This window comes from Talpa europaea (assembly GCF_964194135.1).
Source record: "Talpa europaea genome assembly, chromosome: 16".
NCBI lineage: Eukaryota > Metazoa > Chordata > Mammalia > Eulipotyphla > Talpidae > Talpa > Talpa europaea.
This window is the reverse complement of record NC_140084.1, coordinates 39,074,201-39,091,292: the sequence shown is the minus strand read 5'-3', so window position 1 is coordinate 39,091,292 and position 17,092 is coordinate 39,074,201. Positions and strand designations below refer to the sequence as shown.

General features: G+C 58.9%; 1 protein-coding gene across 1 annotated transcript; it reads right to left on the bottom strand.

Moving 5' to 3' along the window:
* Nucleotides 1–4,650: 4,650 nt before the first annotated feature.
* On the bottom strand, nucleotides 4,651–16,599 carry WTIP (WT1 interacting protein; the record flags this gene model as incomplete). The annotated part of the gene is made up of 8 exons (XM_084256665.1): nucleotides 4,651–4,791; nucleotides 6,803–6,871; nucleotides 7,513–7,564; nucleotides 8,289–8,419; nucleotides 8,582–8,644; nucleotides 8,793–8,860; nucleotides 11,341–11,442; nucleotides 15,924–16,599. 8 exons carry the CDS (start codon nucleotides 16,597–16,599, stop codon nucleotides 4,651–4,653), a joined length of 1,302 nt encoding a protein of 433 aa, XP_084112791.1.
* Nucleotides 16,600–17,092: the final 493 nt, after the last annotated feature.

Genomic DNA, 17,092 nt, shown 5'->3' with positions numbered 1-17,092 from the left:
GCCGCAAGTGGACAATGGCCGCTGCCCTCACCGGAACGCCCTGGCCGGAGGCCTCCCGGACGCCAGCGCGGAGAAGCCCGCCCCAGGCTCAGGCTACCGCGAGCGGGACGGAGGGCGCAGCCCACCCCGCAGAGGCATCTCAGCGCCCGAGCCTCTGGGCCGAAGTTCCCGGCACCGCGCGCCGCTGCCTCCCGGGAAACTACACTTCCCAGAAGCCTCTGCGCGCGCCATCTCGGCGCATCTGGAGAAGATGCGTGACGTCAGCGCCCGGGGCCGCGGGCGCCGAGCGCCTCCGCCTGGATGCAGGCACCTGCATCTGCCATAAGGGCGGTCGTGTCTTGTGAACCATGTGTCCCAGGCTAGCCTCGGTGGCGCAGGGGTTAAAGACAACGCTGTTGAGCTCTCGGCAGCCACTGTACCATGAGTTCGATCCCCGGCCAGGGAGCTACCCACATGGCGCAGCAGACCCCTTATATCTCCCCGCTGCACCCCTCAGCAGTGTTTCAGTGGAGCCACTGTTCTGCTCCCCACTCTGTCTCTTGTGAATCCTCTCACCGCCCCCCACCTCTGGCCTGCACCCTAGTTCTTGTATGCATAAATAAATAAATCTTTAAAAAAAAAAATAAATCAGTGGGCCCGAGCCACAAAACAGCCCAGCCAAAAGGCCTTCGGGCTCTCTGGTGCCCGCGCACAAACTTTCTCCTGCCGAAGACTGGGCTGGCCTTGGCCGAGAGGTCTCCCCTCACCCCAGGCCCTGCTGCCCCTGTCATAAGTCGTTTGGGCTGTGATCGTCTGGCGCACACTTGCCCACGGCTTTATTTTCCAAAAGTACCCTCCGTCAGGGCTGTCACAGTATCGTCCCTGGAAGAACGCCACCCCCTGGAAACTCAAGGGATCACGTCACATCACCTCCAGGATGCGACTGCCCCGCTGTTGTGGGTTGCATGTCCTCGAAGGACACGATGCTGGACCTGAGTGAGGACTTGAAGGACAGAGCCTCTCGATCCTGGGAAGAAAATCCTATAACCCATAGAACCTAACACGATTCTAAGCAGTCTACTTTTGGGGTACACTGGGGATGTTTTTTAATCTTACTTTTTTAAATTACAGTGTGACTATGGTATATGTCAAGTACTTGCATGCATAAAATTCATTAGACAGGTCCTCTACTTTGGCTTGTGACTGCTTTTTAATTCCTGTTGCAAGTTTAAAATGTGCCATCAACTGGATTCCATTCCAGCCTTTGAGTATGTAACAAAGAAGGATTTGCTGGTGCAAAGAAAGTCTCCCACTTACCTCTTTATTGGACAGGGACAAACTGTTTTCCCAACCTTTACCAACTTGCCCCTCTGGCAGACTTAAATTTGCTTGCCAATTCTTAGTGCCAGCACTTGATTGTGTGAAACTTAAATTTTGCCAATCAGCTAAGTTTGCAATTGTAACTCATGACTTAAATTTGCATTTCTTTTATTGTTAATAAGATTGGGAATCTTCATGTATCTATTGATCAATGTTCTTTTACAACAGTGGCCTTTTTTAATATTAAAATACAAGTTACATTTTAAAAAATGCAAAATTTTCAGAGTGCAGAAAATAGGATATTAGAAGTTTTTATCCTTATACTCCTGGACTTTGAAGTGGATTCAGTAACCATAAATATTTGGAAAAAGAAAGAAAATCCAGGGATCCGGCTCTATGCCAGAACAAGGGACAAAGAAAATGAGTAATTATTGGAAATGCTAATCCTACCACTATGTGTCCTTGCAAACCAAAACTTACTCAATGGGTAACACAGAAGAGAGAAAAGAAATAAAAATGTTATAGTTCTGAATTTGAATTAGAATTATCAGTATAAATTCATGGTGTAGTTTATCTTTAAAAATAATGAATGCTGGGGCTCCCTGGTGGTGCAAGGGGTTAATACACAACCTATGAAGTTATCCGCAGCCACTGCAGCATGCATAAATAAATAAATCTTTAAAAATAAATAAATAAATTGGAAAGCTATTTCACAATATCTAGAAAAGGAAACCATTACACATACATTATGATCAGTCAATGCCATTGATTAGTGTTTATACCAGAGAAGTTCTCGAATATGTGAACCAAGAGAAAGCGAGAGAAGGTACAGTACAGTGTTGGTTAAACTTGTGCTGTGTTGCTCGATGGAATATTACCCAGCCATCAAAATGAATGACTACACCAACACATAAACATGAATGAATCATTAATAAGGTCCTCGATGCAGCAAAATATGACCTGTCCCTACTGACCCCCAGAAGACAGACCCTGGACTGGAGCCCACTATGGACTGGAGCCCACTATGCACCAAAGAGGCTAGTTACTCAAAAGAGTACTACTCAGGCAGAGGTTGCAATACCAGGGTAAATATCCTAGGGCAGGTGGGTTTGCCACCTGAAATTGGAAGGTAATAGCAACTGACCTGGCTGGGACTGGCTCTTACTCTGCTTCCTCAGGCTCAGCAACCATTAGATCAGTGTAACTCCTGCAGAGGGCCTGCATGGTGTCCTTTTGGAAAATAAGCTTAAGTGGAAGCCCAAATTCCAGTTCAGTGAAGTGTAAATTGGCAGCCTGGCTTACTTGTATAACTGAGATCTGAAGAATTTGGGCAGGAATTAAAGCTCTGGGTAGAGGAATAGCACGAGCAAAGGCCCTGTGATGAGAAGTGGTGGTCACCAGTTCTGACAAAGGCATCTGGGGCCTCCAGGGCCTGGAAGACCAGAGAGGAAAAGCAAAATGTGGCCTGAGATGAAGCCACAGCCCCTTCCCACCCAGGGTTCCCGTGGCTTTGGCTTCTGGGGAGCTCCAGGCTGCGATCCTTCAGTCCTCGCTGACTAAGGGGAGCATGGTGACCAGGAAGGAGCAGGTATGGAAGACAATGGTGACCCCCACAGCTGGAAGGTCAGATGCCACATCCGCAGCAGACTCAGAGGAAGAGATATGACAAAGGCCAAGCTTGCAACAAGGAGAAACCAGGGCAAAGCATCTTTGACGCAGAAAACAAAAGGGTAATCGGAAACTTTGCACGAATTGGCTAGAAAGCAACGAAGCCCAGCTTGAGAGGAAGAGAAAGTTAGAAACAGCCTCCCATTGCTGTAATTTACACTCCTGCCCCGTTGGAATCGCTCCTTCCAAGAAGCCACTCTGACCCTACTGAAGTCCCCCTCTGCAGACAAGTGCACTTGCCCGGTCTCAGCACTTAAAACTGTTGGAAAACTTGATCCCCAAACTTTCCGTGTAATTGCGGCATCTGCGCACCAGGGGGCCTCCCAGATGCAGGCTTCAACCCACTGGGGCCACCCCCCACGCAGGACTCATGCAGCCACTGGGCTGTAGGGAACTTCTGGCTCAAGCCTGGCTCCCCCAATGAATGAGGCTTCAGGGAAAGAGACCTAATCCTACTAAGAGGGAAGGGGTGGGGGTCTGCAAGAGCAGTAGCCACGAGGTGGTGATTCAAGGTGTCACAGGAATAAATGGACTTGAGTCCAAACATCCCATGAAGACCACTTGGGATGGCTTATGGTGATCAGGGTCTCTGGCCGCAGGCCCCACCCCTCCTGCAGATCCAACCCAAGCCGAGCGCGAGAAGTCGGAGCTCCCCGGGGCTGACAAGCCTCAGAAGGAAAAGAGCTGCATTTCCCCAGTTACATGTCATTAGGCCCCCATTCTTAAGACACAGACACAGACAAAAACCACACCGTTTTAAAGTCTGAAAGGCAGACACATTGTTGAGGTTTTTAGAGAAACTTATACAAAAATAATTAACCCACGGATGTTTTTACCGCCTTGAGAACTAGCTACATGATATACAAATCCGCCATTTGTGAGTTGCTTGTCATCTTCCTCAGAAATAACAACTGTGGGCCACGTTTTTAGAAGCAACTATATTCTTTCAAAGAAAATGAAAATATTCTCAAAGGAAAAACTTAATTTAAGTCAAATCCCATCCTTGGGCGGCGGGGCCCGACACGCGGCGCTTCCCGGCAGCAGGTGTCCCGGCCGCGCGCAGGGCGCCCCCTGGCGGCCGCTCTCGGCGGAGCCGGCGCGAACGGCCCGGAGGTTCCTCTCCCGCGCTGCGGGGTGCGGTGGGGAGCCACAGCCCCAAACCCGAAGTCAGAGACGGGGAGTCGCGGGAACTGCGGCCGGAAACACCCGTCAGAATTCGGGTGGCCAAAGGCGGGGCTTCTTCGCAGACCGGGTTCCCAGGGGTGTCACTCCGCGCCCCTCCTGTGGCCCTACCCGTCCACCACCAGCGGCCGGGCGCGCCCTCTGCCCAGCCCCGCCGACCCCGCCCTGCCCGGGCGCTCTCCTGGAGGGGGTCCCAGACCCCTTAGAATCTCGAGGGCTCCCGGCCCGGCCCGTGGCAGAGGGGAGGCGCCCCCCGCCCCCCCGCCCCCCGCGCGCCCCCTGGCCCTGCGACCCCTCGGCCGGCCCGGGGCCTGTCGCGCGGGGGTCGCGCGGGCCGGGACAGAGGTGGTGATGGGGGGGGGCGCGGCAGGCGGAGTCCGGGGAGAAGGCAGCGCTTGAGGAGGCACAGACGTGAATAAATAGACGTAGCTTCTCCGCGGGGCCGGCCCGCGGGGCGGGGCGGGGCGGGCGCCCACCGACCCCGGGACCAGGGCGCCCCGCTCAGAGCTCGGTGACTTGCACGGCCGGCGGGGGGAGCGGGCCCGGCCGCAGGCGCCGCAGGTGGCAGCGGCGGCACAGCAGGTGGCCCTCCAGGGGGTAGCAGCGCCGACCGTGGTCCCCGCTCAGCTGCAGCCCGCAGTCCTAGGGCAGAACACAGCGGCAACCCCGGGGGGGGGGGGGTCTGTCAGGGCGCATCTGAGTGAGGGAGCAGCCGGCAGAGCCCTCAGGTTCTGCACAGCTCCCAGGGGGTTTAGCCTCTTCCCCTTGGGGTGGGGTTGGGGAGGGGCTGTGGCTGGGAGCCCAGGGGGCGACCTGTGCTGAGAGGGGGAGGCAGCCTGAAAGGGGCTGGAATCTGGGGAGAGGCTGGGCAGTAAAAGGGGCATCAGCATAAACACAAAAGCAAATCCACAGACCATCGCCCACGGCTCCAGGTAACTGGAAAGGAGGGCAGAGAGCTGCATGGAGGGTTGATGGGAAAATGAAAGTGAGAAAAACAAAAAATGGATGGCTCTGAGTGAAGTGGGGGGCACATGGGAGAGTCGGGTGTATGGAAAGCCTCCAAGAGGTGAGGACAGGGACTACTGGATTCCAGGGGTCACTGGCTGGAAGAAGCTAATGCAAGGGAAGAACCGGAGACTTGGAGTAAACAAGAAGTTCTGCTCAGGCCCCTCACCTTCCCGTTCACCACTGTGGGGTATTTTATAGGCTGATTCTCTCTCCGTTTAAGAAGTTGTGACTATTTGCCCTTTGTACATCAGTGGCAGAAAGGTGAGGGGCAGGGCCTCCCTCATGGCGCAAGGGGTTAAGACACAGCACTATGAAGCTATCCAAAGCCTCTGCAGCATGAGTTCGATCCCCGGCCAGGGAGCTACCCACATGGCACAGCAGACCTCTCCTGTCTCTCCCACTGCTCCCCTCAGCAGTGTATTTCAGTCAGTCTGCCTGTTCTGCTCCCCACTCTGTCTCTGGGAATCCTCTCATTGCCCCCCATACCTCCAGCCTACACCTCAGTTCTACTCAAAAATAAATTATATCTTAAAAAAAATAGACAAAACACAAACAGGCAGGGCAGCTCAGTGAGCTGCACAAGGAGCACGGAGGCGGTGAGCACTATAGGGCCCCACATGACTGCACAGAGCACTTTTCCAGGCTGCCCAGAGCCCACTGGGTGTCCTTGAATTGAAAATCTGGAGAGGCCGAGGTCACCAGAACTCGCAGGGCAGGGCTGTGTGTGCTAAGCCCTCTACCTGCTCCACGTCTCTGAGCTCCAGCGCATCCAGCTGCCACCCAGACATCTGCATTCAGGGCCTCCAGGATCTCCAGCTACCAAAACCCCGAGTGTTCACCACCTCTTCCTCTCACCCTGCCCCTGCCTGCAGACCCACGGACACCTCTCAACACCCAAACTCCTACATCTGATCACTCACCAAATCAGTCCCTTCTCCTGCCTACCCACCACTCAGCTCACTTTACTCCCCTCGGCCCAGCTCCATGACCTGTGTCCCCTGAGCCTCCTGCGCCCCTATCCCTTTCCCTCAAATCCATTCTCTGCATGGCAGCGCGTGCCCTTCCTAACATCCAAGTGACGCGGTGTCATTCCTCTTCAGGCATTCTCCACAGGGTCAACCCACACTCCTTAGCTCCAGTGGCGTATTGTCCCCAGCTCCTGGCTTCTCCAGTGACACAAAACAGCCCATTCACCACCTTCACACCTTCCATTGCCTCCCTCGTTCTTAATCAACTTTCCAATTTTAACTTGGGTGTCACCTCCTCCAGGCAGCCTTCCCTGATTTTCAAAGTTCCCTATATGCTCTGACAACAACCCTTGCTAGAGCAGTCACGCTATGTAGACAGATACGGCCTGAGCACCAGCCTCTCCCCTGAGGGTAGAGCACGTATGAACCCTAAGTGCAAGGGCACAAAGAGGAGGGACTGTCCTTGGCCTCTGCACATTCCCAGCACCAGACACAATGTAAATACCCCATAAATACTTGTCTGGATAAGACCTGGGCTGCGGGGGAACAGATATCGGGGAGAAGGGAGAGGGCTCACTGGGGAGGGTCAGGCCCATGAAAGTCAAGCGCCTTCAGAACAGCGAGAAGAGCAGTGCAGGAGGGGCTGCCCGCACCCAGCCACCCCGGGCCCGGCTCACCTCACAGTGGTAACACTCCACGTGGTAGTCTCTGTCCATGGACACCACACGGATGGTGGTCTCACAGCCCTGGCGGGGGACATGGGGGTCACACACAGTGAGCAAACTGGGGGGGGCGGTGTGGGCCTACAACGGGCATTCCCACCCTGGTGAGCATGGACGTGGGGCTCCCACGGGGCACACAATGGCTGTGAGGGGCCCTGGGCCTCCTCCCATAGCTGCAGCCCAGCAGGCACACGTGAGGAGCACCCCATGGGGGCTGTGTGGGGTGACATGTTCGTTTCACCGCTTTGGCATCTGGTCCTGCTTTCCCAGGCACCCCAGCTCGGGACAGAACCGGCACAAGGCGGCAGAGTCAGGGCCTGAGAGAGCTGACTGGGGCCTGCCGCTCTGCCCACCCCTCCTGCCCTTTCTGCCCCACCCCGGCCTGCTGCCCCAGGCCCGGGAGCACTCCTCACTGTACAGGCTATGGGGCTGAGGGACTCAGGGGGCAGCCTAGCACCAGGGGACACCACCACCCTCTTAAGTCATGCCAGCGACACCTGCACCCCACCTGTGGGCTCAAGACACATTCCTCGGCCCCAAGGGATATGGGGCAGGGCACCGGCTCAGCCCTCCCACAGAGGCCCAAGACCTGGGTCGGACCCGGCAGTGTTGGGCAAAGCCAGGCCAGGCCGGGCAGCCCCCCACCTCCAGGGAGCGGTTCCTACCTGCGCAGGGAGGATCGGACGGGCACAGGAGGCACATTTTGGTGCAAAAACCCTGGAGGAGTAAAGAAAACCAGCCGAGTGACTGGAAGCCAAGGGCACAGGGCTGGTGTACCCACAGGAGTCCCAGGACACGGCCTGAGCCTCAGGGCCCTTCTCTTCTGTGGGGGCGGGAGCAGCCTCAGCCAGGCCTTCCTGGCATTGGTTACTTATCTGGCTCCTCAATTCACCTCCATCCCCTCCCCTCCACCAGGAAGGCTTCAGATTCTGCCTTGCCCTCTGCCTCACACTTTCTGCGAGCTTCCCGCCCTGAGGTCCAGGTGTGGCCACCCCTCTCCGAGACCTCTGAAAAGCCTGGTGATACACTAAGTGCCAGGACTGTGCCCAGCACCAGGTCCCTGTGAGGCAGCAGCAGTGACCAGGGCTCAGGGGCTGAGCCCGGACCCCCGCGAGGGAGAGCGGATCAGCTACACACATGGGTACCAGAAAGGCGGAGCCCCAGCTCCCATCGCAGGCCGAAGAGGCCTGGCTGGGGCTTGGACACAGAGGAACAGAAGCCAGGCGGGCAGGGGGAGGGCCCCATCACCCAGAGGAGGGGAGCACGCAGGCCCAGGTGGGCAGCAAAGAGGAACTCCTGAGAGCCGCCGAGTGGGCCCATCACTGCGTTCCCAGGGGAGGCAGGGGTGGGGTGGTCAGGGACGGAGAGCACAGCCAGAGCAGAAGCAAGCCCCGGGGAGCAGGAGAAAGAGCCGAGCCCGCCTGGCCCACACACTACGCACGTGTGATAGTCCCTGACGCAGTAGATGTTGTTCTCCACGTCCACGGTGAAGGGCACCCCGTCCAGGCACTCGTTGCACACGGAGCACCGGAAGCAGCCCGGGTGGTAGGACTTGCCAAGGGCCTGCAGGATCTGGGGGTGGGAGGCACTGGAGGGTCAGTGCAGGTGGAAGGCTCGGCACAGCCCCGGAGAGGCTCTGGCTCGGAGCCCCGGGCAGGTCTGTAACAGGCGAAAGGGGGGGCCTCAGACTCTGCCCGTGCCAGCGGGGGCCCAGGAGCCTGGGGGGGGGCTCACCATCTCCATGATAAGGTGTCCGCACACGCTACACTTGTCAGCCGTCTGCTGGAACCCAGAGTACTGGAAGGGACACGGGACCCTGGCGTCAGTGACAGAGGGGCACCGCAGCACACCAGCGCTTGCTGCCCGGCCTCATGTCCATGCAAACCAGGAGGGCCCCTGCCCCACTCCCACCCATGGCGCCAGCTGGGGGCACGGCCCCCCTCACCAGGAAGTCCTCCTGGCAGTACACTTTCTCGCCCACGTTGTAGAATGCCTTCCCACGAAGCCGTCTCCCTGCAAGGATAAAGGTCACACAGGGTCCAGAACCACCGGAAACCAGGGGATAGGCCCCTGCTTCCAGGCCTCAGCCCCCGCTTCCGACAGATGAGATGCAGACCATGGAATGACTCTTTAAATTCCCTTTAATGTTATCTTATTGATATTGTTATCTTATTGAAATCAAACACTGTCCAAAAATGAACACCAATGTAAGAAAATAAAAAAAGTTTAAAAATTAGGGCCTCCCTGGTGGCACAAGGGGTGAGCGCAGCACGGAGAGGCTGTCTGCAAGCCTCTGCAGCACGAGTTCCATCCCCGGCTAAGGAGCTACCCACATGGCGCAGCAGACCTCTCCTGTCTTGCCCGCTGCTCCCCTCCGCAGTGTATTTCAGTCAGTCTGCCTGTTCTGTTCCCCACTCTGTCTCTAGTGAATCCTCTCACCCGCTACACCTCTGCCCGCACCCCAGCTCTTGTATGCATAAATAAATGTATCTTAAAAAGTCATAAATGGCCAAGCAATAGGTAAAAAGATGTTCCTCGGTCATTAAGGACATGCAAATTAAAACAACGAGATACCACTTTACAGCCATTAGAGTGGGTAAAATTACAAGGACTTAGATACCAATTGCTGACAAATACATAGAATGACCCAACTTTCTTACATTTCTAGTGGGAATACCACTTGGCAGTGTCTTATGAAGTTAAACATACACTTTAGCCTGTGACCCAGAAATTCCACTGCCTTGGAACTTACCCAAGAGAAATGAACACACGTTTGTCCACAAGTGACCTGTACAAGAATGTGTGTGGCACAATCTAGTGTTGATCAACAGCTAAATGGGTAAACAAACTGTGGTAGATTCACACAAGGGAACCCGACTTGACACAGGCAGCCACGGTAATTAAAAAGACATGTTTAGGGCCTCCCTGGTGGTGCAAGGGGTTAAGCACCACATTATGAAGCAATCCGCAGCCTCTGCAGCACGAGTTTGATCCCCGGCCATCCAGGGAGCAACCCACATGGCGCAGCAGACCTCTCCTGACTCGCCCGCTGCTCCCCTCAGCAGTGTATTTTGGTCAGTCTGCCTGTTCTGTTCCCCACTCTGTCTCTGGTAAATCCCCTCACCTCCCACATCTCTGGCCTGTACCCCAGCTCTTGCATGCATAAATAAATAAATCTTTAAAAAAAAAAAAAAAAGACATGTTTAGCAGAAAAAAAATCTGCCAAAAATTAGTACACATGATTTGACTGCATTTGTATGAAGTTCTAGAAAAGACAAAACTAATCTGTCAGGGGGGTAGAAGTCAGAACATTGGTTGGGCAGGTGCACTGGAGAAACATAGAAGGACCAAGCAAAAAAGGACCAGACAAAAGATTCTAGGGTATCTGAAATTTTCTCTACCTTTGTTAGGCATGTGCGTTGTAGACATTCACCCCACACTTTTGAACCAGATATATATTTTTAAAAAGATGTATTTTATTTATGCACACAAGAACTGGGGTGTAGGCCAGAGGTACAGGGGTGAGAGGATTTACCAGAGACAGAGTGGGGAGCAGAACAGGCAGATCCACTGAAATCCACTGTTGAGGGGAGCAGCGGGTGAGACAGGAGAGTCTGTTGTGCCATGTGGGTAGCTCCCTGGCCAAGGATCAAACTGATAGCGTTGAGACTTAACCCCTAGCCCACCAGGGAGGCCCTTGAACCAGATATTTTAAGATCTGTTTGCTGTATTCTATGTAAATTGCATTCACTTAAAAAATAAATTTAGCAAATAAAGCTAAAAAAACGAAAGGCATCAGACTTGGGGACTATTCAATAAGGAATACGGACTACGTAGGCTTAATATGCTTACAAAATAGGGGCCTCCCTGGTGGCACAAAGGGTTAAGACTCAGCACTATGAAGCTATCTGCAGCCACTGCAGCAAGAGTTCGATCCCCAACCAAGGAGCTACTCACATGGCGCAGCAGACCTCGCCTGTCTCACCTGCTGCTCCCCTCAGTAGATCTGCCTGTTCTGCTCCCCACTCTGTCTCTGGTGAATCCTCTCACACACCCCACCACTGGCCTGAACCCCAGTTCTTATACGCATAAAGAAATAAATCTTTAAATAAAAAGTCATAGTTCATACTACGTGTAAAAGTGGGAACAAATAAAATGCAGGGGAGAGAAGTATTAGCCCCATGTCCATGCAAGCAGAAGGCCCCTTGCTGGCACCAGGAGCCCCCGCCCCAAGCAGCTGAGCTACATGGTACCCTGAAGGTCAGAGTCCAGGGCCTGGGCCAGAGGCCATCTCCCTTACAGGCAGCCAAACTCTCCTCCCAGGTCCGGCGCTTCCTCCCCAGGGCCTGGGGGGTCTCAAAGAAGCCAGACTCAGAGGAAAAAGGGCCACAACCCATCTGCCTGGGAAGACTGAGCAGCTTCCTCCACATGCCCGTCCGGGGGTCCGCCCGCCAGGCACGTAGGTGCAAGAGGGTCAGGAAGAGTTCACCTACCACAGGAGTCACAGGTGAAGCAGTCGGTGTGATACAGGCTCCCCATGGCCTGGCACGCCTGTCGTGCTCCGTAAATGCCAAGTCCACATTTGATGCAAATGCCTGTGGGAGGAGAGGGCAGCGGTCAGCTCCACGGAGCGTGGACCTGGATGGACATGCATCCAACCCCCGGGTCTAATGCTGCCCCCCAGGCCCCCGCATCCCTCCGCGTCTAAATGCTAACACCGGGACACGAGGGCGCCGTTACTGAGGGCTTCCTGCTGCTGTTGTCTGAGAAGCTGGAGGTCAGCAGAGCACCGGGGAGCGTGGCAGCTGACCAACACGCTGGTTCTGACACACTGAGACCAGGAAATCTAAGACCGGCTCCTGAACTACAGGGAAAACCCCTTCTGCCATCTGTGCACCAAAAGGACCGCAAACCACAGGCGCCCCCAGCGCGCCATTAGCGACCCTCCCCAGCCACAATCCCCCGCTGCCCCCCAGGGTTTGTTGACTCTCTTGCTCAGAGAGCACACGGCCCCGACAACAACGGCTGGCCGCAAGGCCCCCAGAGCAGGGCTGGGGATCCTGCAGTCAAGTCCCCACCCTTGAGGGGCCTGGATCCCAGGAGAGGGGACAGACGCCAACAGGCAGATAACATCTGAGGTGGGCAGAGAGCTTTGGAAGGAAAAGAAGGCGGCTAAGAATATGTCAGTGTGTGTGATCTGTAAACAGGGGGTCAGGGAACGCCCCGGTGACACCGTGCTATTTGAACAATGTCTAAAGGAAATAAGGGAGGGGAGCTGCTCTGCAGGCATCTGGGATTACCGGGTGGAATGCAGACCCCCTGGCAGCGCAGGTTGGGTGCCCTGCTGGCGGGGGGCCGGGGGAAGGGGACCAGCAATGCCAGGGTGAAGCATGGGGCTAGTCCTAAGGGATTCCCTGGCCAGCCCAGACCGCAGAAAGGCCCTTTGCAGTTACCCAGGGCCTCCCAGATGCCAGAGGACGTGAAGATGGGTTCCACCTGTCCTCTGGACCCCAAATCTTCTGGCTGCTCCAGAACATGCTCTCTCTCTCATTTGCCACCAGGTCTCTCTCTTTAACATTTAACCATGATCGAGCTTCTCCCATCTTGAAAGAATCCCTTCCTCCCCTATCAGCTAGGCCAGCGGCCCCACCCCGGGTCTAGAAATCTCGCGTAGCCCACACTCCGCCATCTCCTATTGTAAAGGCCTCGGCTCTCAGCTGAGACCCTGCCAGAGGGGCAACTCCCTCCCCTTTGGTGGCCAGGTTACAACCTGGACCTGGTTTTCTGGGTCCTCTCCTCCCTTCCCAGCCCTGCTGGGGATTCCTCTGCGCCTTGCCTTCGTGGGCTTCGCAAGCCTCCATCCCCTCCCTGCTGCCCGAGGGGGAGGGAGAGGCTGTTCAGAGGCCCTCAACGCCAGGCAGGAATGTGAAGGTAGTGGGAGGGGAGCCTGGTGGGTGCAGAGTCCCCTTCTCCAGTCTGCCCCCCGCCCCCCCAGCAGAGGGTGACAGGCCTGAAAGCAGGCCCAGCGTAGCTCAAGATTCTAATTTGTCAAGCAAAGCCAGACATCGATGTGAAACCCTTCCGTGCTGAAATTACTTGGTAACTTAAATACTTTGAAAATATGCGCTCGCCAGCCTGGTTCAGAACGTCATCAATGCCACAGCTGTTCCAACAGCCTCCTCGCAGCATTCCCAGCCTAGCCCCTGTAATCCACCCCAAAATTGCAGCCAGGCTTATGTCTCTAAAGGGGACTGATCTGCCCGCCACCCTCGTCTGTGTCCATTAGGAAACCTGACCTGGTCACTCTCCCGCCAACCTAGCCAAATGCACGGTGGTGAGAACAAGAGCGCCAAGCCAGCGGCCCGCGGGAACCGGGGCAGGAGGGTGGGCAGACGCGGAGGCCCGGCCTGGTGTTATTCATTTTTTGGTTCTGTTTGATTTTTCTCTAAACATGTGTTTGCATCACTTTAATAAACATACACTGAAGAAGAAGAACCAGGAGCAGGAGGCCCCTCAGAAATGCAGGCAGTAGAGCATTCCCAGGACAGTCATGGCCACTGTGGGAGACAGCAGAGATGGGGACCAAGAAGGCCTCACAAACACCCACGGAGGCGAGGGCTGGTGTCGCCTGGGTCTTGTGCAAGAGCTGGCTCAGCCCCTGAGCGGGGATGGCAGAGGAGCAAAGACCTGCCAACCAGACGCAGGGGTGAGGAGAAGCCAGCAGCCCTCTGGCCATGTAGGTCAGGGGTTTCTGTGCTCAGTGGACGACCCTTGTACATCTTTACGGCCAAAGGGGAAAGGGCGAGTGGGAGGGAGAAAGCCCAAGATGGAGGCGGTGGAGACGCATCTGGATGTGGACCTGACCACCTGCGGATGAGGACCAGGAGCCAACGGGGATCACAACTGCTGACCTTGAGTTTTCTGGGCATGGTAGTAAGGGCAGGGCAGGGGCACAAGGAAGGCGGTGAAGAGGATGGAAGAGGGAACTGCCCGAGGACCAGCCCGCGGCCTCCCGTGGGCACAGCAGCAGCGAGCAGTCAGGGCGGCCAGCAGAGGAACAGCACGGGGCGGCACAGCGGCCGTGGAAGTGAAGCAGAAACGTGTTGCCGGGCAGTGGCGAAAGAGAAGGCAGAGAGGTCCCCAAAATTAAAGAGGTTCCAGAACCTGAGACTGCTGGCTGGCTAGTGGCGGTGGGGCTCCGAGATGAGCGACAGAAAGACCTCCATGAACGGCAGAGAGGGCCGGGGCCAGCTGGCGCAGGGCCAGGGGAGGAAGGGACAGCCCCCGGCGGAAGAGCCACGCTGAGGATGAGGACAGGCAGAGACCCCGATTCTGAGCCACCTGCCACCTGCCCACTTTCTTGAGGCCAAGTCCACGTTCTTCAGGGTCAATTGCGGGAGCTTCACAGCTCCCAGAGGTCAACAACCAGCAGTAAAGTATGAGCATTTCAGCCATGTCCTTAGTAATCAGGGAATGAGGGCCTCCCTGGTGGTGCAAGGGGTTAAGCACCGCACTATGAAGCAATCTGCAGCCTCTGCAACACGAGTTCGATCCCTGGTCGGCCAGAGTGAAACCCACATGGCACAGCAGACCTCTCCTGTCTTGCCCGCTGCTCCCCTCAGCAGTGTACTGCGGTTGATCTGCCTGTTCTGTTCCCCGCTCTGTCTCTGGTGAATCCTCTCACTCCCCACACCCCACATCTCTGGCCTGTACCCCAGCTCTTGTATGCATAAATTAATAAATCTTTAAAAAAAAAAATCAGGGACTGTTACCTGAATCTGACCGCTCTTGGAAAACGATCTATCTTGGCTCATCTGCCCCTCCCGGGGGGCTGTCACCCACTGGGCAGAGTGACCCCTATGGTCTTTTATTCCCCCTTCATTCTCCCATTACCTGTCTGGGACTGAAGCCCCCTCAGCTGCACACAGACCCATGAGTAGCCACTGAGGGACACAGAACATCACAACTGCCCCCCCACTCTAACCCCCGACTAGGGGCTGCAGAGTTTGGGGTCAAGTGGGGGGCAGGCAGGAGAGACAGCTTCCTAACAGCTTCCTAACTCCTCTCCCCACTGCTCCCGGGCCATCGGGAAGGCCGCACAAGACCAGCCAAACCATAAAATCGCCCCAACACTAGCAGGTGACCCTGGAACCCTTTGGTGCCCCTGCAAAGCAAGCTGACCTTTGGCCCCCACACTCCCCTGACCACCCCTGGGAGCGCAGAGGACCTGACACATCTTTACTCGCCTCCTTTTGCCCACATTCCTCCCTCTGCCTGGAATGCCCCGCAGCTGGCCAGGACATGCAGCCTCCTCCTCACCCAAGACCCAGCTCGGGGCACCCCCAGGAGAGCTGGAGTGAGCGGACCCAGGGGAGTCCGCTCCAAGCACGCACCCCTGCCCTCAAAGCCAGGGGCCTGGCCGTCCTGCTCACCAGCAAGAGGGAGGGACGCCCCCTCCCCACGCCTCCACTCAAGAACCTGGAGCCCAAGAATCTTAAACCGACCAAAGCGCCAGGCTTGAGAGGCCCAGGTCGGGCTGGAGACGGGGCTGCGGCTGTCAGAGCCTGGGGGGCTGTGAAGCACGATTCCCAGTAAAACACCCCCAGACCCAGCACAGTCCCGCGGCTGCTGGCGGGGCTCCCCCGCCCTCGGCCTCCAGCCACTTCCACGGCCAGAGCCGCAGGTCCGGCGCGCGGGCTCGGGCGGCACCTGGGCCACTCCGCCTCCCCCTCGCGCGCACACCCCGGGCAGCTGGGGGGGGGGGGTCCCCTACCCAGTGTCCGCGCCGTCATCGGGTAGGGAGGGGAAGAAATGGCCAGAAAGTGCCCCGTTCTCCCGCGACCGTGCCTCGCTCCCGTCGGCGCAGAGCGTCCGCCCGCTTGGCCCGCGCCCCTCGGTCGTCGGGGAGACCCGGAGCCGAAGGCGCGTCCCAAACAGCCCCGAGACCCGGGCTCCGCGCCCCGCGCCCGCCGCCCCCCGGCCCCGCGCGGCCCCCGCCCGGCCGCCCCGCGCGCCCCTCCCGGCGGCCGCCGCGCCCCGGGCCCGGGCCGGCGGGGGCGGCCCCGCGCGCGCTCACCGAAGTAGTCCCGCGCCGAGCGCGCCTCCAGCGCCCGCTCCAGCTCGCGGGTCAGCGCCTCCAGCCGCCGCTCCGCCGCGCTCGGGCCGCCCTCCCGGCCCGCGGGCGGCTGGAGCGGGGGCAGCGGGAAGGGGGCCGGCCCGGCCGGCTCGGGGGAGCGCGCGCGCGCGGGGCCGGGGCCGGGGCCGGCGCCGGGCAGCAGCAGGTCGGCGTAGGCGCCGGCCGAGCCGCGGGAGCCGAGACTGGACACGCTGGAGCGGGCGCTGCCCCCCGACGGCGGCCCGGGGCCGGGGCGCGGGTCGGCGCGGCCGGGGCGCGGGCTGCCGTGGCGCTGGTCGTAGCCCAGGCTGATGCCGCTGGAGCGCGCGCTGCCGCCGCCGCCGTCGGAGCCCGCCAGGCTGGCCCGGGGGCTGCCCGCCGGCGGCGCGCCGAGCTCGGCGGGCCCCGCGCGCCGCGGGCCTCGCTCCGCGCGGCTCGCGCCGTCCGCCCCGGCCTCGGGGCCGCCGCCGCCGCCCTTGCCCCGGCGGGCCCGCGCCTGCGCCGCCTCGTCGCCCGGCCCGGGCCGCGGCCCCCGCCGCCCCCGGCCCGGCGAGTCGCCGCCCGGCCCCGGCTCCCGCAGGGCCAGCCCGGCCAGGAGCGCCGCCGCCTCGTCCGCGGCCGCCCGCGAGCGCTGCATGGCCCGGCCCGCGGCCCCGCGCGTCACCTCCGCCTCCGCTTCCCGCCGCCGCCGCTCCGGCCGCGCCGCCGCATCGTCCGCCCGCGGCCCGGAGCCCGCCCCGGGACCCCTGGGCGCGGGGCGGGGCGGGGCCGGCGCCGGGCCGGGGTCGCTGCGCCGGCCACGCGCGGTCCGGCGGCCGCGGCGCTCGGCGGGTGGCGCGCGCGGCGGAGGAATGTGCCCTCCCGGCGCCGGCCGCGCCCCCTCCTCCCGCCGCGCGCGGGGGGCGGAGGGATTCTTTTGTGGGGGCAGGAATGCGAGGAAGGAGACGGCGCTGCGGCCTGAGGAATGTGGGGGAGTGGCGGCGGCGGGGCCGCGGTGTCCGCGCGTCGCCGGGCCCGGAGGGGCGCGGGGGGCCGCCGGGACCCGCCCCGGGGAGCAGCGCGGGGCCGCGGCGCGCCGAGGGCGCCCAGGCCCGGGGGGGCGCCCGGGGCCGTCGGGCCTCCGGGCAGAG